This window comes from Pholis gunnellus, assembly GCF_910591455.1.
Source record: "Pholis gunnellus genome assembly, chromosome: 19".
NCBI classification, from domain to species: Eukaryota; Metazoa; Chordata; class Actinopteri; order Perciformes; family Pholidae; genus Pholis; species Pholis gunnellus.
The window spans coordinates 7,875,854-7,903,287 of record NC_136546.1 but is presented as its reverse complement, the minus strand read 5'-3'; the positions used below and the strand labels follow the sequence as shown (position 1 = coordinate 7,903,287).

Genomic DNA, 27,434 nt, shown 5'->3' with positions numbered 1-27,434 from the left:
TCATGCACCTGCAGGTACAATCACATCATCTTTATCTATAACCAGCTCTGATGTTGTGTGTGGACTTTGCATGGTGTGTAGAGTTGTCCCAAATAGTAAAACAGTCCTCATATACTCTTCACTCATCCTTGTGGAATGTCTCAAGGGAGGGGCATCTCCCTGCTCGTCTTAAATCAACATTCCTCAACAGCAACAACAGGAATTTCTAGGGTTCTTGTTGTCCTGAAGCACAGTCTCAAAGTTCACTGGGTAAAACACTCGCTGCACATTTAAGATGTCACCTTAAGTCAAATACTTTACCCCAAGAGCAGGACATCCTAGAGAGCTTTTCAGAGCTTTTTTTTTTTAATTGTACACTTCTTTATATCTGTCTGAACTGAACTATGTGTCCTTTGTCTGCAGGTGGGCATGTTTAAGATCCACCCAGAGATCCCAGATTCCATGTCGCCGGAGGCCAAAGCCTTCATCCTGCGCTGCTTCGAGCCCGACCCGGACCGCCGCGCCACCGCCCTCGACCTGCTCACCGACGAGTTCCTCACCGTCACCAGCCGCAAGAAGAAGAGCAAGAGCAGCTTCACAGGTGGGCTCACTTCCGTTTAGGTCCACGTTGAGTTGATGAAAACACAAATAAACTGCAGTTTAACCTCTCTCGGTATCAGTGGAGCAATAAAAGCCAAATACAAACGAGAGAGAAGGACAAATGTTAAAGGAATAGTTTTACACCTTTGGGAAGATGCTTGTTTGGTTCTTTTTTTTAAGAGACCATTTACAGCATAAAGATACAGGGGGGAAACAGCTAGTCTGGCACTGTTCAAAGGTAACACAATCCAATTGCTAGCATCTCTAAAGCCCTCTAATTAACACAATATATCTTATCTATTTAATGCCTACAATAACCAAACAAACAGTTTTATGAGGGGATGGGACTACTTCTTGGCCGGGAGCGGTGACTTCTACAAACATCTTCACGCTGACTCACACTGACGACGAGACTCCAGGCGGACACTCCTCCTGGCCAAGAAACAGTCGTGTTGAACCTTTTTGATATAGTCGGGCAAGATGTTTCCGCTGGCTCATGTCTTTATGCTAAGCTAAGCTAACCATGTACTGGCTCCAGCTTTATATTTAACAAAAAGACCCGAGGGCGGCCTTGATCTTTTTCGTCAAACTCGCGGGACAAAAAACAGTTGCAGAATGTTGCATTATTCCTTGAACAGGCTGATTAAACACTAAAAATCATTAAAAGAAAGAAAGAAAGGAAAAAGAAGGCAGCTTCCTTTCATAAACACTGCAGCTGACCTCTTGTTATGGTGAATCAGAATTGCATCAAAAGAGTGACAACATGTTTTAGACTGATAATCATCAGCTTCACCTGCTCACTATGACGCCTGAACACGCTTTTAATCATAACTGAGTGGATTTCAGAATTCTCGTTGGGTTTCCACCCCGCAGCAGTGATGCTATCATGTGCCCTGGCACCACAACAAAACAGATTAAAAGCTCTCTGTGTACTTGGAAATGTTATTCTTCCAGTCTTACATGGAAATAATTTGTTCTCAGTTATTAACTGCTGACGCATATTTCATGTTTGGTTTGTTTTTTTCTTCCCACCATAGCTCTGTCACCGGGGACTGGTGAGTTACTTCGCTCTCTACACTTCTTCTTCTTCTTCTTTCAGACATATTTACCACTAGAGGGACTACTTTATGATCTGGACGTCAGTTGTGCCGACTCCTCTGCCTTGCTTTACCAAAGAGTATCTAGGCTACAGGTTTCTTTTCTCTCTTTTCTGCCTGTGGCTACCTGCCTGGCACGACTCTGCCCTTTTCCAAGATCTCAAAATAGACATTGCACAACATGACTTCATTCCTAATGCTTGAATGTCTTTATAACCACTGCTTCATTATTTACACACAATGGCTGGTAATTTGCAGCCGGATACATCAGATGTGACTGTCGAGTACTATCTGATTTCTTTAAAAGGAAGCCAATTTTCCATCAGTGCTTTTACTAATTTCTGCTTCTCGAATGGCGTCTTTGTTTACGGAAGAACCGCTCCGACCCGCTGAGTGGTCGGTCTCCTTCTGTGCCGCACGAAGCAAAACATCAGATTATTAGTGCGCAAATGGTGCAACGGGCACATTTAAGGTCCCTTGTGTTCGTCGTGTGCTCCAGAGTACCTCCGCAGTATCTCCCTGCCGGTGCCGGTGGTGGTGGAGGACACCAGCAGCAGCAGTGAGTACGGCTCCGTCTCCCCTGACAACGACCTCAACACCAACCCATTCATCTTCAAGCCCAGCGTGAAGTGCTACAGCGAGAGAGATGTCAAGGGGCCCAGGTCCCTCTTCCTCAGGTAGGATGAGTGCTTTTTCAAGGTAAATGGGGTCATGATGGTCTTTTATAAATGATAATTTAAAGTAATTTTGCTTCACCACAGACTCTCATCATTTCTTATAGATCGTAGAATAGATGAATACTAAGCTGATTGCCTATATATGAAGCCCTCTAAGCGGAATTGATTGTAATGCAAACGCTCTTTAGTGCCCAACGATGTTATAAATGTAATCTTATTTGAATCTCATTTTGGTTGGTATCGTACCTTTTGAATCAAAGGATAGGAAGACCATCGTGGTCAGATTTGAACATGATCAATTATGTTGAAGCAATCAATCAATCTGTTTATCGCCACGAAAGGGCAATTGGTTGCTCGGGCAGTGAAACAGACACAAAAAGCAAACAAACACATGATAGAAATGGGTAAAAGCAGAGTATACAGTTTACAATATCAAATCATTTCTTCACAGGGTTTAATTTGAAGATGTGTTAGACACACACACACACACACACAGACAGCACAGCAAAATATGTTTTTTCTTTAAATGTATCTATAATTAGCAGAAAAAAAGATCAAAGAAACAATGATTTGCATAAGATGGATCACCCTTTTAAATTAAGGCTGAGGCATACATTTCACATCTATGTGTACATGTGATATGAGCTTTACATGCACATTTGTTTCCGAACTGTTCCAGTCCCATTGTAATTGAAAAATGAAAAGAAAATGTAGTTCTAGTTCAATGAAAGCCCAAATCTTTGCTTTTCTACTCAGCATTCCAGTGGAGAACTTCGAGGACCACAGCGCGCCTCCATCTCCCGATGAGAAGGATTCAGGCTTCTTCATGCTTCGGAAGGACAGCGAGAGACGAGCCACCCTGCACCACATCCTGACGGAGGACCGGGACAAGGTGGTGGCCAACCTGATGGAGGCCCTCACACAGGTTGGTTATGGAAGGGCGCCGTCAGTCCGCAGACAAATGAATACTATCTCATGCACACGTCTTAACGTTCCTATAATGGCCTCTGTCCCCGTCTTTCATTTTTCCCCTGCAGGGCTCTGAGCAAATGAAGCTGAAGCCTCAGCACATCTCCACCCTCGTGGTCAGCCTGGGGGACTTTGTTCGCATGGCGGACCGAAAAATCATCGCCAACACGTTGTCTCAACTCAAGCTGGAGCTGGACTTTGAAAGCACCGCCATCAGTCAGCTGCAGGTCGTGCTGTTCAGCTTCCAGGACGCTGTAGGTATCATCCAGATGAATGATTGTATAGAGGGTCCAGAAGGAATTCTACATCTTGCATCTCATATGATGAATCAAACCCAACATACCCAACATCCTTACTAAAATACTATTCAGTTTTTGACTAATTATCCTCGGCTTATCTGAGAATCAAGTTTCAAATTACAGCGGTAAAAAGCTGTTACTTTGAGGCTCCATTTGTTGCTGAAATTCTCCTCACACACTGCTCATTTTCTTCTGTATCGCGTGACTTCCTGTCTTAACATCCATCCCCCTATTTGTAGGCAGAGCCGCTCCCAGCCTCTTCATAAACCATGTGCTCTGAACACTTCAGTATAATCGGCATGTTACATGAGCTGCGGAAAGCGGCAGGCCGTGTTGGTGCTCGCCCTGCACAGAGATCAGACAGATAGCTGTGAAATACTTGTAACCTTTTAGTGAGGCGATAAAAGGGGAATCTGTCAGGAGTAATTGCACATTCTGGGAAAAAGGACTGCTCTGCTTTTCCCCTTTAGAAATGCAGTTACGCAGATGAAATGACATGAGAGCAAGTGGTTGTTTTCATATTTGTAAGGGGTGTGTTGCGTAATCCTGCAGGAAGATGAAGCTCTGATGCCTCCTGTTGGTCATCAGTGCAAACAATTTACAGTAAAGCAGCTGGGAAGATTCCTAGTTTGGTCGGTAGTGCATTGATTCAAAAGTACAACAATTAAGACTGAATTAACTTGAAATACCAGCAAACATGATATGATTCTTTTAAACACCCCTGAGTGCAGGATGAGTCATCTAACATTCAAAACTGTTTTAGATTTAATGGGGACTCTGTTGATTTATCTCGTTTTATGCCAAAAATCTGTCAAAAAATCTGTATCAAAGTATTTCTACAGCAATCGACACAGGGACTCGGGATTAAAACCGGGATGAAATGTCTTCAGTCTAACAATACAGCACCTTAACTATAAAACTTTACGTCTTCAGGTAAACAAAGTGCTACGAAACCACAACATCAAGCCTCACTGGATGTTCGCTCTGGACAACATCATTCGCAAAGCTGTGCAGACCGCCATCACCATCCTGGTGCCAGGTAACGTCATCAGTGTCCCGAGCAGAGCACCTCTAAATACGTTATCAGCGGTCTGTCGGGGGAAGCACTGCCTGCCCGATAACTATAGGAGCTGTGGTGGGAGTTTCCCCCTGAATGCTACAGTAATTACAGCTCTCTGCTGAACGACAGACATCTGGGAGGCTGGTGGATTTTCTGTGATGACAACTGAAACACTGACGTCGTCCACATGAGCGCAAAGGAGTAGCATCCGGTTTTAAGAAGCCCACTCAACATGGGAGCATTACTGCTCAGAAGTAGGAAAAGGAGAACTAGTAGCAGCTGTAAAGCTTGGCTGACGTGCAGCTCAGTCTGTCAGTTTGTGTATTTTTGCAGGAGCTTACACAATGAGATGTGATCACGAGAATAAAACCAAACAATACATCTCAGCAGCCATAAATCGACTGTTAGATTGAGTCAGAAAAGTGTAACTTTAACTTGCTACTACTACTTACTTAACCACGATTTAAATCATAATTATACATACCTGTGTGTCTGGAATCTGATCTCTGTCAGTTCCTATAACATGATACGTAATCGTCCAGTAAATCATCAAAGTATTGTCTTGTGTCGGTGTTCAGAGCTGAGTCCTCACTTCAGCCTGGCCTCAGAAAGCGACCCGGCCGAGCAGGACGACGTTGACGACGACGCCGAGCCGGGGAGGAACTCCACCCACCAGAGCCGGGCGCCTACCGTCGCCGCTCACGACGACACCGTGGCCACCTCGGGAGTCAGCACGCTCAGCTCCACCGTCTCACGCGAGTCCCACAATGCACAGCGCTCTGTGAGCATGGAGCTGGGCCGGATGAAGCTGGAGACCAACAGGTAGTCGAGAACATTTACTGTGATTTAGATGCGTTTATCGGCCAAAGGGCTTTCATTTCTGTGAGCTTTCATGTATTTTTTTTTATTCGTCATTTCATTCATCTAACTGATGTTGTGTTTCCTCCCTCCGACTTGTTTGACTCCAGGCTGATGGAGCAGCTGCTGGAGAAGGAGAGAGAGTACCAGGCCATCCTGCAACAAGTGCTGGGGGAGAGAGAGCAGGAGATCAGACTACTGAGGCTGCGATCTGAGCCCGCAGGTCTGGACTTCAATCTGATTTACCTTTGCAACACTGACTGTTTGCAACACGAGCGCCACTTCTGCTTCTACTGCCAGTCTGCCTTTACATTTCACAAGCAGCTGTGGCTCATTGAGGCTGATCTGTAGTAAATACATCATCACAGAAAAAGTGGAGAGAAATCTCATCACCTACTGGAGGTGCAAATTGTGTGAATTCCAGAATGAAAACATCTATTACACATGATGTGCATCCTGCTTGTGATGATAAACTCAGAGTGCAAACATTGTATAGTTCTTTTCAGAGGTACCGTTTTTTTGTTTGTTGTGCTTGTGTTGCAAAGTGAAGCCCAGCTGTTGCTGTATTTTGAGCCTGATACTGAAAGGAGATCAGAATTTAAGAATAGTAAAAATCTTATAGCGATGTATCAGCCGATATGCAATTTACTTGCACTACAGTCATTGCAAGTTGTTTTTATTACTGTATGTCAGGGGCAGAAAACAACTACATTTTGAACAGTAAATTACACTGGAAATTAAATTGCTACAGTTGATAACTAAGAATAAATGTCAAGTGCAGTCTGACACGTATTGCTGCAATTTACTTTACCGCAATATCTTGCTGCACATCTGCCAGCAACATGTACAAATACATTTGTTACCGTAAATTGCATTGCACAGCTAGAAAATCAGCTGCATGTGGGCAAAGAATGAGATACAGGTTAGTTACAGTACAAATGAACAACAGTAACATACCTGGTGCTGGTATACGGGCTGACTAGTGTTGCTATATAAGGCGGCTTTGAAGTTGGAGCATATAATAAGTAAGATATCCTCATCATTTGGTTATTCTGACCCTGCAGAACACCATTGTTTTCCAATGCAAATGTTGTATGTGTGTCTAAAGCAGTCTGTTCCCTATATCCTCTGGCAGACGTCCCCTCATCATCAGGTGTCCCCGAGGGACAGAGGAGTCCGCCTGCAGAGAGACGTGAAGACTCCGAGATGACCAGCTGGCTCAGGCTTTACGGCGCTGACCAGGACTCCATAGACAGCGTGAGTCCCTGCTTCTACTCTGGAGCTGCACCTTGTCTGTTGGTTAACGTCACACAGAACAATCTTTGAGATACTATTATAAAGCTTTTTTAAGCAATGTTACTGAGTGGTTTGCAACTAGATGAAAAGATGACATAAAAGATGGTATAAAGCGCTGTACAGTTACAAAGAACAGAAGGTTTAAAGAGCTACGTCTTCTTGAATCTCATGTAACTGTTCAGTACAGAAGCGCTGTTTGTACCCTGCACCCTCATTTCATGCATTATGTTTCTCCAGATACTGAACGAGGAGTACACGTTGAACAACATCCTCCAAGATGTAACAAGAGACGATCTGAAGAGTTTAAGACTGAGGTAGTTTTTTTGGTTTTTGTCCGTTCACAGTTTCACTTCTGTATTCACTAAAAAAAACACACCGAAACTCGCATGTAAAAAGCACTGCAGCTTTCCAAATACCAGAAACAGTCGTGAAGCTGAGACAACTCTTTGTTGCATAATTCTTTCTGTAGGTTTGCACCGGGCAACTCAGCACTGTAGTGAGTCATAGTGGCAGCTTCATTTCTCAGAAATCCTATGAGGTGTCCATGGTTTAAACATGTTTATTAGCTAGTTACTACTACTACTACAGTTTTCATTTCCTTTTTATATTTCTCTCATTTGTAGCTGTGTTTCGGCTCATAGTATATCATGTTCACATAACAGTGAAACATTTCAAAAACAATTATTGATGAAGCCATCACTGCATGTGTCGGATTTGTACATTTTTGCCTGTGGTGCCCCCCAGTGGTAGTATAAAAACAGACAACATTTTGTGTCATTTTGAAAACTCTTAAAAAGCTATGGATTCAGTTTTCCTCAAAACACGCCTTCGAAAACTTGCCTGCTGTAGGAAGTAATGTTTTCTTATAATATGTTTTGTATCCGGTTGTGGGCTGCCGGGAGATATCATACATTTACAAGTTATAAGTGAGACTGTTATGACAGTGAATTGTATGAACAGGAGGCTGTTAAATCCGTATTTGTCGAGACCGATGACAGTAATTGTCACTACTGTCGGCTACAGCAGCAAGGCAGCTCACACCTAAATTAACTTAATTTGTTTTAAATACATAAATCCATTTTCTGCTGCTTATCCGGGCCAGTTTGCATTAATTTCATTAATTATATCATCATCATAATAATTATATAGGAATTATTGTCGTACACTGCGGGGAAGTACTTAAAGAAATGTTATAAAGATAATACTATTATCGTATTGTCTACTGCTTTCATACTTTGGCCAATTTGACTGTGAAACGGGTATGAATTACATTCTTTGTCGTATTAAAAAGGTCTTATTTAAAAGTCTTAAATTGAACTCAGTAGTTGTCAATGGAACCCTGTTCTCTGTATTTTGTAAAAACCCTGCTTCTTTAATTGACAGATAATGATGTTGTGCACATACATGTACAGTCATGGAAGTGCTTTCTGACTCTCAGGACAAGAGAAACTGTCAAATGCATTAGAAAATGATATAATGGGTAATTATCGACAGCAAAACATATTGAAAAGCTGAGTTATAGGACATAGAGTGTAATTGCTGCTGTTGGTTAAAGCAGTAGCATACTGCACATTGTATGTAACCTCTTTTCTCTGTCTCCTGTCAGAGGCGGGATCCTGTGTAAACTATGGAAGGCCATCACAGACTACAGGCAGAAGCCAACCTGAGGCCTTAAGTGGCGACAACCACTCAGAAAAGCCCGGACCTTTGTCCCAACAACTCAGTATTCTCCTCTTTACCTCAGTATTTATAAGAGCAAGACTTTTAGGAGAAGAACCTGTGATTGCTGTGTGCACAGAGCAGCTTTCCACTCACACATGTGACACTCTTGGACCGGTCTTGTCAGAGTATTTTCATAATTTTCTGGGGGGGAAAAAAGGTCCTTTTGAAAGCAACAATTACTGAGAAGTGCCACTAGTTTTGCTATGCCTGATGGACATTACACTGCCTTTTGTTACAGGTGCGTTAAAAATGACAATTGGTGAGAAAATCTATTGTTAAAATGTTGAAAACTGTCAAAACATGTTTCTCCTGTCTTTACAAGATGTAATGTTTACAAAACTGGGGACTGGCCGTTTTCTAATACAAGCCTGAGATACAAAATACTACATTCAAAATCATCTGTACTAATGTTTTTATCATCGGCATCTTATCACTACTTTTATTTAAATGTGTTTTTAATTTAAATGCTATGGTAATCTGAAGGACGTCCATGCATGCCCTGTTTTTGTTTTTTGGTATTTTATCCATACTGAGACTTATTTAAATAGTTTTTCTCACATTTCCTTTTATAATACGAATCTACATTTTTATTTTTCATAAACGTGTAAATATTGTGTTACAGAATTATATGTGAACGACATTTATGTGCTTTTAAAACGCATTGATAAACATAGTTAAATCTCCATGAGGATTCGACCGCGTCTATAATGAACACGTGAAAAATTGTATAGTATTGTATTTTCTAGTATCACAAATCATAGGATATATAATATTCAGTAAGTAATTTATATTACATTAAATCATTTACTCTGTTTTTATTTTTTTTTGTACAGACAAAATTGTGCTTACCTTGCTTGTCTTGATATGATCATCAATCAGATGTATGATGTAATGGAGACATGTCCTATGAAAGAGCCTTGACCTTTTTTATTTTAAAAATATGATGTCAGAAATGGGGAACATAATCATGAGCAGTGTGTCCGTTTTGTTTCGTATCTAAAACTATTCACGATTTTTGTGTCATATTAAAAAAAATATTGAAACTGTGAAAGAAATGTGTTAGAAATATTCAGTTTGTATTGTAACAATAGGCTGGTAAATGCAATGGTTTCTCTTTACTCATGTAGAAAAGTTATATATATATAGATATATCACATTTTTTGTAGTCATTTTAAGTTATATTTCCCTTTTAAAGCCTACATTAGCATAATGTTTTTAATTTAAAAAAATTAAAAAAGTGACATTACTCTTAGAAAATGCAAAACCAGGCTATGCACAAATACAGTATGAGGCAAAAAGAAGCTGTAGTGGTTGTTGTGTCAAAAGTAACGCTCAATAAACTTAAAATCAAGTTTTAATATAGATACAGGCAGACAAGAGCCTCAAAATATTACAATAAAACAACGATTGAAAAGCTAGAGTAATGAAAATGTGAAACTGTCTCCCTGTTGTGTTGTTGCTGTTCAAATGACAGTATAGTGTGCCCGTTTCTAAAGGCAAACACCTGTGGAAAGCTAGAGAGAGGGAGGTAAACAGAGCTGCAGGTGTGTCCTCTCGCCATATCTATCCATCAATGTGACGTCACTGGTTTCTGCCTGAGCAGCCAAACGGTCTCGCGGCCGTCTTCCCCCTCACCATGACAACGACAGATTTCTAGCATCGTCAGAGGACAAACTGTTCGCTGCTCCGCTCGTGATTTAGAGACGAATACTCTGTAAAATACCGTGTTTTAAGTGAGTATTACGGGGATATAGTTCATGTAGGAAGGCCGTTTTTTCTCCCTGTGTGGTTGCGTCGGAGGCCAGCCGGAGGCAGAAGAGAGGAGACGCCGTTTAACAGAACAACATGGCTCTCGTTCAGCATCCCCGGCTGCTGCTGCTCGCTTGTCTCGTGCTGCTGAACGCAGTCCGACGTATCGACACACGATCTCTGCCCATATCGGATCTGAAATCCAAAATAACGGGCGTGGAGGAGCTCTTGGAGGAATTTCGCAAGCAGCTCCAGCAGGACCAGACTTACCGGGCGGGCGATGCGCTGGACTCGTGCGTGGGCGACTTCAACGCCGTCGGGGAGCGCATCATCCGGACCAAGGCCTCCATCGAGCAAGGGGCCACCTTCCTGTTGTCCCCGGAGCGGGTGTACACCTGGAAGGACTGTCTGCACGCCTGCTGCTCCCAGCCCCACTGCACCGTGGCGGTGGTGCAGAAGGACCTGAGGCAGCCCGGGGACAGCCTCAGCTGCTACCTGTTCAACTGCACCTACAGGAGCAAAAATGTCTGCACCTTCGCCCCGCAGCAGGGCTTCACCACGTACAGCCGGACAGCCAACACCACGCAGGGACAACTCCCTGTTTCATCCAGCGGTGCAGCCAGGGGGCCCGGGGCAGGACATGATGAGGACGATGCACAAGGTGGGGGATGACAACAACAACAACAACAACAACCTGAATATAGAAAGTATTGGTCCATATGATTGATAATGATTTAGATGTTGTTGTGCATGCATGGATAGCCTGTTTGTGTTGATATTAAAATCCTGCAGGGCCCTTTTTTTTACAATTAACCTGAATAGATAATAAATTAGTATTAGTTATGGAAAACAAATCAATCTGCATACCCTTTATAGATGACATTTTACCCATGGTTCATTAATTATAGCTTAAATAATAGTCTTTAACGTTTTGTTTCATCTTCAACTAAAACACTGCTGATTAAATTAAAATATAACAAAGGAAGGAGCACAATCTTTAGGTTTATGTTTTTGTTTTTTTACTTAACATGCTTATTATATAGAAACATGACTTATAATGTAGGAAACAAAGCATTACGTAATGATTTGTAATGTGGTTCTTTGTTTTCTATGAATGGTATCATGTATCATAGGATCAACATCGTGTGTAAGGAGATATTGGAAAGGCTTATGCAATATTTACTCTGATGCATCTATAGAACAGAAATGAGCTCTCCAAAGTGGGTTATCTAACGTTCTAGTACTAAAGAAAACTTGACTGCAGTAGTTCATTCTCTCTAGTATGTAAGATAATCAAATGGCAGAGAACAGTCACTAGCAACTGCTTAATCTTGGTAAAGCCGGCAGGCTGGGTTAATGATTTGCAACATCAGGACACTGAGACCAGCAGCAGGTGTTTTTATGGCAATAGTTATCTTATTTATTTATTAACTACTGAGCTGAAACGATTTGTCAGCTGATTGATTATCGTTTAAGTAAAGTAAAAAATACCAAATATTATCTTATTCAGCTTCTTCTAAAATGAGGTTTTGGTGCTAATCTAAGTTTTATAATTATAACTGAATAACTTTGGGTTGGTGGGTGAATAACAGTCAGACAAAACAAGATGTCTGAAGACGTCACTTTTAGCTTTTTGGCAAATTGTCACTGGCATAAATAAGTACAACTTTATATTCAAAGATAAAGTAAAAGTAAAGATATCTCTATTTGTAATCATCTTATTGCAATACAGTGTTGAGAACATATTTTTTATCCAGTGGAAAAATGAATGTGCAATGAGTAAAATTGAAATAAAGTAGCGGTGTAGTACACGTCCTCTATATTATCTATTTTTTTCCTGTGTGATGTTCCAGATGTGGATGAGCCTCCTCGCAGCGACGCCGGACAGGATGTGGTGATCCAGCTGCCCACAGACTGGGCCGTCCTGGACGGACGGGACAGCGTGGACGACCACGCGATCGACCACTATGAATGGACCCTCGTCAAGGGGGACACGGCCGTCAGCATGAAGGTCAGTGCACGCCGACCGTCAAGACATCTTGGTATTAAATGTTTGTATGCAGGTTCATTTCGGCGCATCCATTTGAGAATGAAAGCCTGAGAACACACACTGGAGGAAACACAGAGTGAATTAATAAGAAAAGATACAGGGGCTGCTCTATTGTTCTCAGGGATCAGCTGATTCTAACATTTAGATTATGCAGTATTAATAGTCACTAACCGCTCTCGCAGACACCAGTGTCAAATTGCTTGTTTGAATGAGTCAACAGGGCGGCTTGTGGCCAGAGCTCCATAATACTTTGCTGTATCAACAGAGATAAGAGTTTTATCCCAACCTGCTCCAAGGACATCAGCCACGTTGGAGCCGGCCCGCTGTTCACAGCCGTAGAGGCAACATGCGGAGTGTCTAGTACAATGTGTCCTATACACTTAACACCGTGTTAATCTGTGGTCCATTTTCACCATTTTCTGCTTTCATCAGAAATGAGTTAGTCCACAGCAAACTGTGTATTTTCCTGAGTAATTGAGACCTTATTTTTTGGAAAAACATGTTGCTGCTGACGTTTTCAAGACGGAGTGAGCGATAGGAACATATAAACCTTCAGATGTCATGTATATCTTTGTCCGCTGTAGATTTTATCCATCCCTTTAGCACCACAAGGTGTATTAGGTCGTTTTGGGCAATGATGTAAATATATAAGCAGGACTGTTTTACAGCAGTATTGGATTTTTTTTATAAATGTGATGAAGTACTTTGATTTTTCAGGTATTTATTTTGCACCTCAATTATATTTTTTAATAGATTAAGAATCACAAACAAAAATCCTTTCACATTGTCTTGGCACAAAAAGAAAATATCTGCACGACTACAGATTAGTAGGTGCTTGTATGAGGGCAAATATGTATTTTTAAGGTGTTATGCTGTTAAAAATATATTTTTCTCGAACAAATACTGTTTCAAAAACTGTAGCCTACACTAACTCCAGTCTGTGCACATGTGATTCATTAAAACCTGATCATTTCTGTATGTGTTGAAGGCGACTCATCCAGGGCTGCTGAAGATCAGCGGACTCCAGAAGGGAGTCTACTCCTTCCAGATGACCGTCACCGACATAGCGGGCCAGAAGAGCTCCGACAACGTCTCTGTTACTGTGCTGGCCCCAAAACACCAAGCAGAAGGTGAAACGTGTGTGTGAGAGAGAAATATTGCTGCTCAGCCAGTTTAAATGGCAGCACCAATGATGCTTCGATATTAAAGAATATATGTAGTACTTTCAACATTTTCAAATGATTAAAAGCTGGGTTTATGTGGTCCCAGTTTTAAGACTGTTACAAGATGTATAACTGTAACTTTGTTGTGCCCACAGTTTGTACAGGTCTCTGTTCAAAGTACCAGTTCAAGTGTGATGACGGCTGCTGCATTGACATCACGTACGCCTGTGATGGGAAGCAACACTGTCCAGACCGCTCCGATGAAATCTTCTGCCCAATCTGTAAGAAACCCTTGCTGTGTTTGTAATGGTGAACATCTCATGTAATCTCTTGTATTGTAAGGATCAGTTCAAGGAATGCGAGAACTTCATTCATTTGTTTTGTAGTTGACAGCAACAGGAAGTCAGTGACCCACCCTGCCGATCTGCGTCAGCCGGAGGAGGCAGAGGATGGCTCCATGCTCCAGACCGGGCCCAGAAATAGCATCGAGAACATCATACCACCTCAGGACAGGAGCAACGCCGCTCTTCCACAAAGTCCCACTCAACAGGAGGCTTCAGCCAGTCAAGGTAAAGGTTGTATTGTTGGCAAAGACACTGAGTGCTTGTTCCAAATGCAGGATCGGGTGGCAATCTACAAGCATTTCTTTTACTTTAACTTTATTTGGTAAAAAAAAAAGGTTTGCCTCACAATATGATCCTCCATCGCTGTGTCGTTAGTGCGGTGCCCCTTTGTAAAGAGGCAGAGAGAGAGTTTTTAGTGCGTGTCTGGACATAGAAGCAGATGGAGGCCCTGTAGGCAGCCATTGAGTCACAGCACTGAGCTCAAAAGGGCTGGCAAAGCCACAGGGACACTCAGCATTCCCTGGGAAAGCAGCACTTTGCCAGCGTCTTCTCCGAGGGCTGGAACAAAGCCCCTCTGTCCGCTGCGCCATCTGATCCCTGGATCAGGCTGAGACTGACCAAAAAGGGCTTCTCCCCCTCTGTCGGTATTTTACGGCAGGTAGTACATTCTCAGGAGTCTTTTCTTCATTTCACGAATGCTCAGTCTCATGTCTAAATGCTCGTCTAGCTAAGATGACGCCTCGTTGTTTAGGAGAAAGCGAGGACAAGTCGAGAGAAATGGCATCAAAAATACTTTGACATTTGCTCTCGGTTGGTTGTGTATTGTTGTTGATGGGAATACGTCGACTCTCCTCAGGCTGCAACTTCACTTATGCCTATGATCAATAAAGTTTATCTTATCTCAACTTAAGTCTGCTTTAATTGACTGGACATTTAGAGGCAACTAGCTATAAACAACTTCCCGTCTTTCATGTGAGATATTTAAGTGTATTATGTATTTAAAAAAACACTTACTGGTGCCATTTGTTGACAAAGTAATTAGTTTTTCATTAGCCACATCTTGTGCCCTCCATGTGAGGAGAAAACAGTTAAAAGTTGATGAGTATTGTATTGTGCTTGACTCTCTCTCCCTGTAGATCCCTGTGCTGCGTCTCCGGTTGTGGGACCCTGTAAAGGCACCTTCCCGCGCTGGTACTATGACCAAAATGCGGGAGAATGCAAACACTTCCTGTATGGCGGTTGCCAGGGGAACCATAACAACTTCCTCCAGGAAACTGACTGTGTCAGTGAATGTATACAAAAGAGTGAGAATCTGCTTCCTGTCAATTTATTTTTTCAATCTAATTCCATAATTGCAACAACATGAAACAACTGTAATTACTTTATTTTTGTTTTCATGGAAACATCTTTTAGGTCCAGCTTTCAAACCAGCAACTGTGGCTCCTCCAATCACCAAACAGACTGAGATAGGTAAAGCCAGAGCGCATTTCAATACAACTTTATTGACATACCAGCAAGTGTTTCCAAATCTAAATTGTTTATGTGCCTTTTTCTTGGAAGCTGCCCCAAAAGTATCCCAGAGCCAGGCAGAGAGCAGCGTCCCCGTCTCCAAACCGTTTCCAGTGATAGGAGGGCATCCAGCACCAGAATCAGGTATAGTTTGGGGTTTGTATGTACTTCCTGTTCTTGTTTTATGTGTCATGTTCTTCCTAATTGTCTACATGGCCTCTGTTACCCCCTGAAGGTGCAATCCTTCCTCTGGCTCTCGGCCTAATCATCACCGCTCTGCTGCTGCTCATGATCGGCTGTCGTCTCAAACTCGTTGGACACAAGCTGAAGAAAGCTCGACCCCTCACCACAGAGGAGTCCGATTACCTCATCAACGGCATGTACCTGTAGCCAATCAGCCGGGGTCTGAGATCTGAGAAAGAGAAACACGGCCGTCGTCGCAAACACAGCCTGAGCCGGAACTTTTTGAATTTGCACGCTGTGTTTCTTGCAGCCCAGTGTCTGTAATTTGTCCTCATGTCAGGTTGGAAACACCCCAACACGTTTGTGAACATCGCCACACTGAACCCCTCTTGACTGCTAAAACCGCTGCAGATGCTGCCTTTAAAGCCATTGACACACATTTAGACGCTTGTTAATTCATATTTATGTTGTGTGATTTTGAATCCACGATGGATGAATCGACATTTGATAATGAAATACTGCTGTCTGCATTGCCCCAGTGACCTCTGGGATTCATACAGTACAAGAGGCTATTTTGTCCCCTTTATTGAAATTCCTGAAACGCAGGTTACTTTGATATCAAACATTATTATTTGCACAAAAATATGCTGTATTTTTTGCCACTGGGTGGCATGCCTCTGCTGCACATTTTACTTGAGTTAACTGGTCTGAAGGGCAGAAACACATTGGACTGCCTGTTATAGTGCACTTATTTTGACTGATTAGGAATCAGCAACAGATTATTCTTTAAGTTCCTCAGAATCATACGAAGCCATAGTAAATTATATCGGTCAAATTCTATCTGTCTAAATTTTGTTGCATATTTTTTGTTATTAACCAAATCTACTATATTTGCGCACATGTATTCCCTCAAAGTGCTGTCTTTCATGTGAGATATTAAAGTGTATTAAATATTTTAAAAAACTCTGGTGCGATCTGTTGACTGAGTAATTTACAAAAATGCAACACTTTATCTTTCCCCACATAATTAAATTACCAGTGAGGCCTTTATTAGTTTGTTTATTTTAAAGGTTGAGAGGTTTACAATTACACACAAACTATATGTAGTTTTTATTCCCCAACTAGACGTATATTCCTGTGAAAATGGTGCACTTAGGCTGTAGGGGTAAACATTTTTGTACTAAATGTAAAAATAATTTAAGATCATTATCTTTGATAAATAATTAAAATACACAAACTATTTTTGATGGCTAGTCATAAATGTCTTGGGTGTGGTTGTGGCTAGACCTCAGTATTTCTAACATACTTTATACAGATTACTATGACTTTACTAAATATACATCAAACGCTATGTTGCGTCCTGCACACAAAAGATTAAACAACAAAAAGGCAGACAAAAACATAAGCATCTCTTTATTTTCATGTGCCATTCCAGAAACTGTGACAGCCAAATATCATCCAAAACAAAATGTGCTTTTCGATTTAAAGAAAACAGACATTCATTTGCTTTATATTGTTGAAGTTTATTTTGGCAAAGCAGTGACTCTCCCATTTAGTAACAGTCGGCCCGCGTTAATCGTTGATGGAAAACCAGCGGCAGGAAGCGGAAACCACCACCAGGTGGAAAGCACAGCCCTGTATGTGCACGTGCGTCAGTGTTGTTGTTAGCGCTCGGCTATCGTCGGAGTATGTTCGGTGTGATCCAATGCGTTGCTTATTCTATGTGTAGAATGACATAAGAGTGCTGCACATCAAACGGGTTGTGTGGGTCAGCCATTGTGTTGCCTGTGTGTGTGTTCCTAATACTGCTGGCAGGGGGGAAAGCTCGTATGTTAGCAGAGAAGTCTACGGTTAGATGTTACACAGACACACACACACAGTAGCTAGGTGAGTTATCTAGGATCCAGGCTTTCCTTGTTTTGTCCAGCGTTCCTCCTACATTCAGCTTAGATGCTGCTGAAATGTAACACTGAAAAAATTGCTGATTGCATTTAAAATGGTAAAACAAAAAAAATCAAACCCTAAAATCCAGCAGTTAAAAAGTATACACAACCAAAAAGATGCAGGCCTGAAAAAAAACCAAAATGTCCTCTCCAATATTTCTGTGCGGAGCTTCAAGCAGTCTTTCTTCCCAGCGCCTCTGGCTGTCAATGATACTCTCGTCCATCGTTAGACTTAAACAAAAAGAGCATGTTTTGTTACGCTTTGAACAAAATGTCATGGGCTGTTTGACCCCATCCAAGTTCTCTCCAGGTTTCAAACTTAAAAGGTGGATTATGGACCGTCTTCCTCTTCAGAGTTCATCCCTGTGACAAACAGAAGTCAAAACGTTAGCAAAGAAGAGCAGGCATGCACGAGACAACCATGCAAACGCAGAGTCAAGAGTTCGAATCACGTGCAAAGTGCAGTTATTGTTTTATTTGTGTCTACATCTCACAGAAGATCAAACAGAATAGTGGCGGAGTTTGGTTTTAGTGAGTTATGAGCAGCCAAATTAACAAAGTGGTCATACTCTGGAAAACCAAGAATATGCCTTCACGCGGCTGCTATTTCAGTTTCTCTCGTGTTTGGGTACCAAAACGACTATGGCTTCAAATTGCATTAGTCAGGCAGGTTTTTATTGAACCAATTTGGAACCGTGGAGTTAAAAAAACGATGGGAGGAAACGTGCAGCTTAGTTGGTATGGTATGGAAGAAGCAAAAAATGTCAGAACAAGCAGCAAAATGCAGCCCCATTCCTGATCCGTTGCCTGCTCCAAGCCACACCATTTCACCTTTTTGCCACTGTGAGAAGGAGAGAGTGAGAGGCGGAGGGGGGGGGGGGGGGGGGAGAAAGAAGTCACTTCCACCTGGACCACTGCTTGTCTTTGTCTGTTAAAGGCACATAAATCACTCCCATCAAGGGCTTCATTTTGGTGCTGCCGTCCTCCAACTTGTCGTACTGCTCCAGCATCTGGTTCCCTCCCGCCGGGCCAACGGGCAGAATCAGCCGGCCGCCGGGCTTCAGCTGGTCCAGAAGCTGAGGGACAAAACAAGGTACATGCAGTGAGTCAACAGCACGATGATACAAAAGGACTGAACCAACATGTGCATATAAAAAAAAAAAAAAAAAAGACATTCCAGGATTGTGAACACAAGACGTGTGTGCATTAGTTTTTCTGCACTGGTATTGATTTGTTGCGTTGAATTGTTTAGTTGCAAGTATTCAGAGACTCACCGCTTGGGGGACATTGGGTGCTGCTGCGCCAACATGGATGGCATCATAAGGTGCTTCCTCAGTGTGGCCCATCCGCCCATCTCCCACTGAAACACACACACACACACAGAGAGACAAAGTCATCCTGTTTCATTCGTTATTTCTGTATGTTCAACATTGACGTTACTCATTTAAGCATTGCTGTGCTGACAGCTGTTCTTTAAGGCTGCATGCACAAATACATAGAAAGTCCATTCACATGCTAGTAACCAGAGCCCAAAGATATAAAGCTGGGTGATAATATTTGCACTCAATACGTTGAATCTGTATCAGTAATGTGACAATATGTTTGAGGGTGGAATCTCGTTTCTTTTGCAAAGTACATGAACACATCTGAAGACTTCTAAATCTACAGCTGATGTCTTAAAATAGCTCAATCTGATACCAGCCAAAAAACAACAACAACAAAGCAGCTTTCTGTTACTTTTAGACTTCAAAGTGTTTGTGTTGTATTTGAAGTGTAGGCGCAATAAGCTGTAGTTTCAGCCCACAACTTTTCAGGCTTCATAAACTCCATGTTTTGCTTGGAGTTATTGCCTTTTTATAGTTAGTTTATTGAAACTTTGTGTAATTACTGACGGATTAAAATCAAAAAATGTGTTTGGTAGTTTTACACAAGCAATGTACACAGTGGAAGAAAATAGTTTTAGTTGGCTGGTTAAATTGAGGGGAAAATACTGGACCCATAGAAATAATAATATTTCTATGACTGGACCGAAAGTAAACATACGTTTTGCCCACACTTATCTGTCAAAACTTTACATTTTTTTTTGTTTGCCTGTTTGTATCAGCACTGCCACCCTCCTGCAGAGCAATTGAAAGCAGGCACTCACTGCTCAATTATTTAGCACTGCATGACCGCATCTACTGAGCTACTGGATGTTTGCTTGGTACAGACAGCTGGAAAAAAAACTGATAAGTTCCAGAAAAAGACAAAAAAATCAATGCCCGTTACCTTTCATCAAAGACATCTTACCTAATAGTGTGACTCTGCCCGATGTTATCAAACTGGGGTCATCTTTCTTCACATTAGTTAGAGAATCATCTACCAGCTCCTTGATGTGATCAATTCCTATAACTTTCCCTTTCGCTCCAACCTGTAAAGCACAACGGCGTCACAACATTAAACATGTTTCATCCCGTTGTATGCGGATTGGTTGACACGCCAATTAAAACTAGCTCAAATCAGTCAGAATGGCACCGGAGAGAAATGGTCTGTGTTTACCGTCACGTGTGGCTCACCATTCGTGCGAAGCAGACGGACAGGATTCCACTGCCGGAGCCGACGTCCAACGCTTTGGCTCCCTCGTACAGCTGCTCGTGTAGAAGCTCCAGGGCGTAGGCGTGCTGGGTGGAGGGGAGGCAAGCTTTACAAAAAAAAACTGTTCACACTTTGTGATTCACAGGAGGCAGAAAAACTGACTGTGTTTTTGAAGTCATACCATGTGTGGGGCGCTGATGGTTGCTTGATAGCCTTTTGGTAAAAGAGAGATTTAGTTAGTTCAGACCCGTATTGAGAGTCCGGACCGTGCGGCGATGCGCGAATGACGACGTGAGCAGACGTACCTATTGACTGCGGCGAGTCCATGTACGGATTACACCGAGAGAAGTGGGCTCGGTCTGTGGCCAGCATGACTTCATAGACCTTGTCCGACTTAATAATTCCATTTTCTGGGGATGCAAAAGAGTTTGTGTCACTGTGTGTTATGGAAATGAGAACGAGTACAAACACCAGGTAGGAATATATTACATCATCTTGCAGCAGAAGCAAATGGAAATTCATAGAATTAAGGCATTACACAACCAATTACTACAGTTAGTGGTACCTTTGGGGTGTGCCATACGACGACATTTGCAGTGAGGATTGCAATATATGCCTTTATAACTGTCTATTAGATTATTGTGGGCAGGACTGCTTTATGGCAACATTGTGGGACACTGTGAGGATGATAATTCACTGAATTTGATTTTCCAGAAAATGTATTATATCTCACTATGTATCGACGTTGTGATAGAGGACTTTATCCATATCTGGGAGAACAGTGGAAACTACTGAGACAAAGTATGGAACATCAGAGGAAATGTGGGACTAAATGAAGTACACAGGCAGGACGTTCACAGCAAAGTGTTAAAGTTGATGGACGTGCGGTGGAAGAAACTTAAAAAAACTCCCTAAAGAAGTGTTCGTGTCTTCAGAATGAACCCTCATAACAGGTTCCTGCAGCTTGTGCCAAAAGGCAGGAAAAGCCAACGACAGCCGGCGCTGCTCTCATTACCGTCTCCGTTCACCATCAGAGATATGTCACGCTGTAGGATACATTACAAGTAAACCATGCCCGCTGCTACAGGGGCACCTACTCGTGATTTTGGAAAATTAAAATAAACCCAGACTGGCAGACTTCGAGCTGTTTTTCTACCTGTTCATAATCTTTGTCAGAATTCAAAATGCAAGCCCCTTAGTGACGCAGACAAACTTCATGTCGTTTCTCGGCTTTAACACGTAGTGCTCATTTTAGAGACACGTCTAATTTTCCACCTACACGTAACTGGGTGTAAGGTTGGAAAACAAATGCAACTGGGTGAACTACTACTGCTTTCAGTCATGAGCACTGGTCAGAAGGACACAAACAATTAAAAAGAAAAGTTGTGAATTAGCATGCATCCTGAGTGTGACCTGCTTAAATCCAGTTTATGCAAACTCTGTGTCCAGCGAAGTGTTCAATCAGGGGGAGCAGGAAATCAAAGTAATGACTAAGTTACAAAGTAAAGAGCAAATAGAATAAGAATATCTACAAATATATATATACACACACACTTTACTTGTTCTTGTGGATTTCCAGCATTTCCTGCATGACACAGCTTTATATACTGACGAGCTGGTTTCAACTTCCTTATCTTTTTTTATTTTTTTATTTCACCATGCACGATAACAACATATTATGGTCAATAATAAACTGACACATTGAATTATATCTGCCAAGAAAGAAAAATGTGCAAATTATGCTTTTTGCTTTCGTTGAAAAGCAAATGCAGCATGACTGACCACAAAATCTGGTGCAATGCTCTGCGGACTGCACAGAATATAAATAGCCCTGGTAGAGACTTTATATTGAACCTGGACTTGCACACTTTGGTCTAAAGATGTCATCACCATGAATATAATGTTGCTATCTGCAAGTTATCATCTCTGATCAGAGCTTAGTATGTTGATATAGTGGCAATCAATCACTGATATCCCCTCTTAACCGCCCAACGCACTATCATCTGACTGCAGAATGTAACACTGATGGCATCGGTCATAGTGGACTTAGCAACGGACAACAGTTACTGTTCTGTTTGTTTTTTGGCAGAGCAACAACTGACTGCCATGCTGCCATTTTCACCTTCCAACAAAGGCACTGTATAAACTAGCCTCACATCCACAGTTGTCCGTGTCACTCATGGGAAAGGAACGACGCAGAGATAGTAGCCGTCAATGAATGTGGGCAGGGCACTTTGCAGCGCTGCTATCGCTAGCTACAACGTCCCAAATGACGCACATAGAGCTAGTAGGCTAAGCTAGCCTAACACAACGCTGAAGCTGCAGAAATAATCTGTAATTGGTGTGTTTTTATTGTTAGTTATTATTTTTTTGCAGCGACGGCAGGCATGCATGGCGCAAACTTGGTTTGGGAAAGGGGTGTGGAGAGAGAGAGAGAGAGAGAGAGGTAACGCGAGGTCAACAACATAGCTTAGCACCTAGCTAGCTAACGTTACGCTCCCCCTGGGTTGAAAGCGCAAGCCTAAAAACTACTCCGACTCCTGGCGACCTGTCTGCAAAGGCGTCGGTGCTGCAGCCGTAAGAGAAAAAGCATGAGGACTTACTGCGGAGGTTGTTAACAAGCTCTGCGTGGCTGGCTCCTCCAGATTTCCAGGCCATTATTAAACACACTTTGCGGAGTAAGTAGACAGCAGCTGTCAGTGCCGCGCCTGCGCCAACTGTTCTCCCGAGGAAACTGACAACCTCTAGAGCAGACGGGGGAGCGGCGGAGACGTCACGAGACATTCAAAATTAACGAACACGCCCCCTGATACAAAACAGTGACTTTTTTTTTTAATCAAATAATTAATCTTTGATTTTAATGTAAGCCTCGGCTAAGATTAAAACACAGGGAAAAAGCTACATCGCTCACTCAGAGTGTTTAATCAGATTTGCCGCAGTAACATGGACGGTGGCCGATAGGTGGAGTGCGACACCTGTTAAAAGTATTTTATTTATTTTAGAGCATAAGGGAAATATACAAAAATAGATTCATACAAAAAAGATATTTTTTTCCATTTTATATATACTGTATATATATTTTTTTATGAAGTAACAAAAGGGAAAAACAGACGAAGAGCACAAAAAGCCAGAAGATATAGTTGTGTGCTTTTTTTTATCTTTCTATTCATATCTAATATATATTTCAGTGATTTAAGTAGTTGTAAGTATATTTGAACACGATTAAACTGGGTATGAATAAAATGAAAGTATGAATATGATATTTACCAAAAATAATCACAAGATTAACTGCAAATTAATTTTTGCATCCAAGTTGTCCATAAAATAAATACCATTGAAATTAAATGACGGTTTTCCAACCAACTATGAACATCAGACCAAAAACAAATTAATATTTAGAAAATAAATGGTCAATGGTTTGAGCTTCTGAGGAACAAAACAAGTAAAGGATCCACTTTAAATCAAATCTTTTGTGTAGAAAATCACTAACAGTGTAACTTACTGATACTATTTTACAATAGGCTTCTCTGACTATAGGAGCGATCAGACATGATAAATAGAAAAGGAATTTGTCCTCAAAGAGACCCCAATATGATCCCGCACTGAACCTGTGATAACTGTGCGGAAAATCGCATGATTTTATAGTTTGACCTTGTTAAGCCACCGTAGTTACGTACAAAGTAGCAGGCGGGCACATTTCGGTTTGTCTCATGAATGCTAAGCTAACACCAGAAATCTTTGATTTACTTTACGGTGTTTGAAACTGTTTCTATGGAGAATATAAATGCGAAGTACGTTTCCCAGAAGATCAGTAAAACCAGATGGAGACTAGTATCGCAGTCGTCTTTGCAGCAACCAGATATCTTTGCGACTGGCTCGTGGGATAACGAGGTTGGCAAATTGTCACTTTACGTTAACAATATTGAGATTGCCAAACTTCCTAGAATAATCTGTGGTTTTGCTAATTGACGTGCTTACACACATTGTAAATGTCAAAACGTGACTCAAGATATATTGTGAATTGTAAGGTGTTATTTCGGCGTGCAAACAATGCATGAAGACATGTTATATTATTAGCTTTAGGGAAGTCATGTTTAATTAGTCACGTTATTTACTACTAAGTTATAAATGCTGGCTATGTTAAATGGCTAATTAGTGACTTAAGACATTTGGATATTATGACAACTGTCAGTTGGATCGTATTCTGCTTGTCTTTTGTCCTTTTCTTCACATTGACAACAATAAAAACGAGTTCAAATTGGACTTAAATAATGTAAAGATGTGTGTCTATTACAGGTTAACAAGATTTCCCTTTGGTCCATTGGGAATCATGGAAGTTCTGACATGGACGATGGCTTTGAAGGAGACCCACAACTGCTATGTGAATACAAGCATGATGGAGATGTTCTGGACCTTCAAGTAAGACCCTGGTGGGAAAATGATCAAAGGGATTTTGTCGCTGTCATAGTATCTGTTTTTTTACAGAGAACAACACAATACGTTACGTTGTTGTACCAAGCACTCATTAATGTAACATCTGTATTGATTTAAGACAGGACATACCAAATGTTTCTCCCTGGGAGGAATACATTCCTACTTATAATGCGACCAACTTGTAAACTTTATTTATTTCTCTTTCAGTTTTTGGACCAAGACAGAATTGTCACAACGTCGTCAACTGGAGCAGTCACCATCTTTCGCCACCACCAAAACAGTCAGGTACACACTGATCTCTTATTATATCATATTATTATTAGACTTGGCACACATCATGGCGTTCCTGATATCATTTCACAAACTGAGGATTTTATACTCAAACTGAAAACATGTTGGAAATATAAACACTGACGCAATTGATAAATAGGGATGGTGCGTCTTTAAAGTCATTATTATGCAAGACAAGAATATGTTTTGTTAACAAACGTGGGAAACTTAACTCTAACTAGATAAACATGTGACCAGGCTCTTAACCCTGATCTTAGCATGAATAACTAGGGAGTAGACCGTAAGCATTAGAGATTAATATGTCTTCAAGGTATGTTATTGATGACTTCATAAACCCTTATTTAACATGACTAAAGTCACATCAACAGACTAACGAATGGCTACACAAATATGTTGCAGTTCAAGGAAATGAATGTCGGATTAAGTGCTTTACTGGATATAAAGCATACTTGTGGTTTGGTAAAAATTCTGAATCAGCAATGTCCTCTCTCTCTCCATCTCTCTCTTGACTGCAGACAATATCGGTTTCTCAGCGCTGGCCGAGAGCGCATCATTACCCTTGTGACAACGCTCCCTGTACCGGTGTTGTGTGCAGCAGTCCTGAGATCGTTACAGTTGGTGAAGATGGCAAGATCATCGTCTTCAGAGCCGACCAGGAGGGAGTGATTCGAGTTATAGGTGAGATTAAGCTGCTGTAGCCAGACCATCGTGTCACGTTAAAATACAACACCGAATTACAATTCTTAGCATATGATGGCGTCTTCGGGCCATGTGAGGAACAGAGAATAATGTCACTAATGTGTTTTTTTTATTGGACTGAACCTTGAACAGAGAATGCAGACAGCAGCACGATTCATGCAGTGACCTACCTAAGGACAACAGAGATTTTGACGGTGAACTCCATCGGCCAACTCAAGCTGTGGGACTTCAGACAACAGAGCAATGCACCATCCCAGATTCTATCCTTGTAAGATCTCCTCAGTTGCTACCAAAAAAAAAAAGATGAGATCTCTAGATTTAGATTTTTATTAGCAGTTATGATATGTTTGTTTTCCTTTCAGGTCCGGGGATAGAGTCCCTCTGCACTGCGTTGACAGACATCCGAACCAACAGCACATTGTCGCCACTGGAGGGCAGGACGGCATGCTCTGTGTCTGGGATGTGCGACAAGGCAGCACACCCTTCTCAATCATGGAGGCACACTCTGCTGAAAGTAAGATTTTACTGTGGGCAGAAATGTACAATTAATTCTGACGTGGTTGTATGTTATATTTCACTTTTGCAATAACTTCTGCTTTGTTTTATTTACGTCTTTCTTTGGTTTTCAGTGTGGGAAGTCCACTTCCACCCAACCAACCCAGATCATCTGTTCACATGCTCAGAGGATGGTTCACTGCTTCACTGGGAGACTTCCACACATTCAGACATGCCCTCCTTCTTACAAGGTAATTACATTACATTTTTTATTGAGTAAAGGAAGCTATATACCAACGAAATAATAATCAGAATGACCCTTTCTCTTATCATTTTTTTTTAATAATAGAGGTGGTTTTTATCATTGTTTTCCAGGTGGCAGGAACAACAGCATGATATCTCGCAGTGCGATGGCCCCGGCTGGAGGGAACCAGTCTCTCATCAACGCCTGGCTCAGTGGAGACTCCAGTAAAGGCCGTCTGGAGACGACCCACATGCTGCCCAGCCAGACGCTGTCTGTCAACAGTTTGGATGTACTTGGACAATGTCTCGTCTGTGGGACTGACGGAGAAGCCATTTTTGTCAATAGACAGGTCCCAGTTTAAAGGAGTTGTTACTGTGCAGGACAAGATGTGGATGAACATCTGTTTGTTTGTCATCAGTGGTTCAAGGGTTTTGTAGATAATTCCAACCGGTGTGTTTCAATGATACAACTTTTGTATGGATTTCATTTCAAACTGTTTTGAATAAGTAAATAAAAGCAAATATCTCATGAGTCCAGTGATGTATTTTGTAGTAAAAAAGTAGAAATCCACGGTAGATCATGCTTAGTTTTTGATTTTACGTATTATCTTGTCACATGGGATGCAACACCACCACCCTTAAATCCTTTAGTCCCTTTGTTGTCTTTTTTAATACTGTAGTTGCAGTTACTGTATACCTGCATCTTTGACATTAACCTGTCAAATACTGTTGTCACAATCACATTTAGTTCAAATTACCTCTGCTGAACTTAAAACATTCAATTTTTACTTTACCAGTTCAGACCAGTGGTGTCCAGGAGCTACAGGTGAAGTGAACAAAAGTTTCATCCGGGTAACTTGTGTGAAGTTTCACTAATAATGCTCCCAGTACTACTTCCGGTATTTCATTTAGAATTAAAAGTCCTATGATGATTTGAAAGGGCGGTTTTGTGTGCATTCCTGATAATTGACACTGAGAACAGATGATCCTGTTTTTAAATTGAAATTAAACGGAAATATTCCTTACCGATTTGGAGGTTTTCTGAGAAATGTATGAATCTATAACCGATTTATTTTACTTGCATGCGTTCTTTAATTATGTATTTATTATAGATCGCAGCTAGCTAACGTGTTTTACTGTGGCATTATTTATTTTTGAGGATGTGAATATTTATTATGCGTTATATTTTATTTTCTATGT

At 41.5% G+C, this 27,434-nt stretch overlaps 4 protein-coding genes across 6 annotated transcripts in view; 3 read left to right on the top strand and 1 right to left on the bottom strand.

Moving 5' to 3' along the window:
* map3k5 (mitogen-activated protein kinase kinase kinase 5) overlaps nucleotides 1–9,587 on the top strand; it is a 65,122-nt gene extending 55,535 nt beyond the window's left edge. Inside the window, exons 20-30 of the mRNA XM_079180964.1 lie at nucleotides 403–580; nucleotides 1,617–1,634; nucleotides 2,176–2,353; nucleotides 3,110–3,278; nucleotides 3,391–3,576; nucleotides 4,555–4,660; nucleotides 5,260–5,503; nucleotides 5,650–5,762; nucleotides 6,675–6,796; nucleotides 7,073–7,149; nucleotides 8,442–9,587. Coding sequence (XP_079037090.1) covers nucleotides 403–580; nucleotides 1,617–1,634; nucleotides 2,176–2,353; nucleotides 3,110–3,278; nucleotides 3,391–3,576; nucleotides 4,555–4,660; nucleotides 5,260–5,503; nucleotides 5,650–5,762; nucleotides 6,675–6,796; nucleotides 7,073–7,149; nucleotides 8,442–8,502 — 1,452 coding nt within the window. The 3' untranslated portion in view covers nucleotides 8,503–9,587. The remainder of the gene's footprint in view (nucleotides 1–402; nucleotides 581–1,616; nucleotides 1,635–2,175; nucleotides 2,354–3,109; nucleotides 3,279–3,390; nucleotides 3,577–4,554; nucleotides 4,661–5,259; nucleotides 5,504–5,649; nucleotides 5,763–6,674; nucleotides 6,797–7,072; nucleotides 7,150–8,441) is intronic.
* Nucleotides 9,588–10,402: 815 nt separating this feature from the next.
* Nucleotides 10,403–16,469, top strand: lrp11 (low density lipoprotein receptor-related protein 11; the record flags this gene model as incomplete). Its single annotated transcript, XM_079179834.1, has 9 exons — nucleotides 10,403–10,967; nucleotides 12,160–12,317; nucleotides 13,345–13,486; nucleotides 13,675–13,800; nucleotides 13,906–14,088; nucleotides 15,000–15,167; nucleotides 15,277–15,333; nucleotides 15,424–15,516; nucleotides 15,608–16,469. 9 exons carry the CDS (start codon nucleotides 10,403–10,405, stop codon nucleotides 15,760–15,762), a joined length of 1,647 nt encoding a protein of 548 aa, XP_079035960.1. The 3' UTR covers nucleotides 15,763–16,469.
* A 482-nt stretch (nucleotides 16,470–16,951) lies between these two features.
* pcmt (protein-L-isoaspartate (D-aspartate) O-methyltransferase) lies at nucleotides 16,952–22,819 on the bottom strand. Of its 2 annotated transcripts, none has more exons than XR_013767520.1 (8): nucleotides 22,676–22,819; nucleotides 20,378–20,482; nucleotides 20,254–20,285; nucleotides 20,054–20,158; nucleotides 19,788–19,908; nucleotides 18,773–18,858; nucleotides 18,330–18,574; nucleotides 16,952–17,861 (listed from the first exon to the last, which is right to left on the bottom strand). XR_013767520.1 is itself a non-coding variant. In XM_079180456.1 (8 exons), the coding sequence occupies exons 1-8, from the start codon at nucleotides 22,728–22,730 to the stop codon at nucleotides 17,849–17,851; spliced, it is 687 nt and encodes a 228-aa protein (XP_079036582.1). In that variant the 5' UTR covers nucleotides 22,731–22,819; the 3' UTR covers nucleotides 16,952–17,848. The 2 variants fall into 2 exon arrangements, 1 of the variants encoding a protein (XP_079036582.1); XM_079180456.1 differs by having other exon boundaries at nucleotides 18,405–18,574.
* Nucleotides 22,820–23,768: 949 nt separating this feature from the next.
* On the top strand, nucleotides 23,769–26,766 carry nup43 (nucleoporin 43). 2 transcript variants are annotated; one of them, XM_079180182.1, is made up of 8 exons: nucleotides 23,769–23,963; nucleotides 24,369–24,491; nucleotides 24,714–24,791; nucleotides 25,313–25,475; nucleotides 25,629–25,764; nucleotides 25,859–26,010; nucleotides 26,126–26,242; nucleotides 26,367–26,766. In XM_079180182.1, exons 1-8 carry the CDS (start codon nucleotides 23,844–23,846, stop codon nucleotides 26,594–26,596), a joined length of 1,119 nt encoding a protein of 372 aa, XP_079036308.1. In that variant the 5' UTR covers nucleotides 23,769–23,843; the 3' UTR covers nucleotides 26,597–26,766. The 2 variants fall into 2 exon arrangements, with proteins under 2 accessions (XP_079036308.1, XP_079036309.1); XM_079180183.1 differs by having other exon boundaries at nucleotides 23,896–23,963; nucleotides 24,352–24,491.
* Nucleotides 26,767–27,434: the final 668 nt, after the last annotated feature.

Excerpts from the sequence above, each read along its gene's own strand:
- pcmt (XM_079180456.1), bottom strand. The coding sequence starts at position 22,730 with ATGGCCTGGAAATCTGGAGGAGCCAGCCACGCAGAGCTTGTTAACAAC. Across the intron at positions 19,909-20,053 it reads CCGTCTGCTTCGCACGAATG|GTTGGAGCGAAAGGGAAAGT; the intron begins GTGAGCCACACG and ends TGTGCTTTACAG. Across the intron at positions 18,575-18,772 it reads CACCCAATGTCCCCCAAGCG|CTTCTGGACCAGCTGAAGCC; the intron begins GTGAGTCTCTGA and ends TTTGTCCCTCAG.
- nup43 (XM_079180182.1), top strand. The coding sequence starts at position 23,844 with ATGGAGAATATAAATGCGAAGTACGTTTCCCAGAAGATCAGTAAAACC. Across the intron at positions 24,792-25,312 it reads GCCACCACCAAAACAGTCAG|ACAATATCGGTTTCTCAGCG; the intron begins GTACACACTGAT and ends TCTTGACTGCAG. Across the intron at positions 26,011-26,125 it reads GGAGGCACACTCTGCTGAAA|TGTGGGAAGTCCACTTCCAC; the intron begins GTAAGATTTTAC and ends TTTGGTTTTCAG.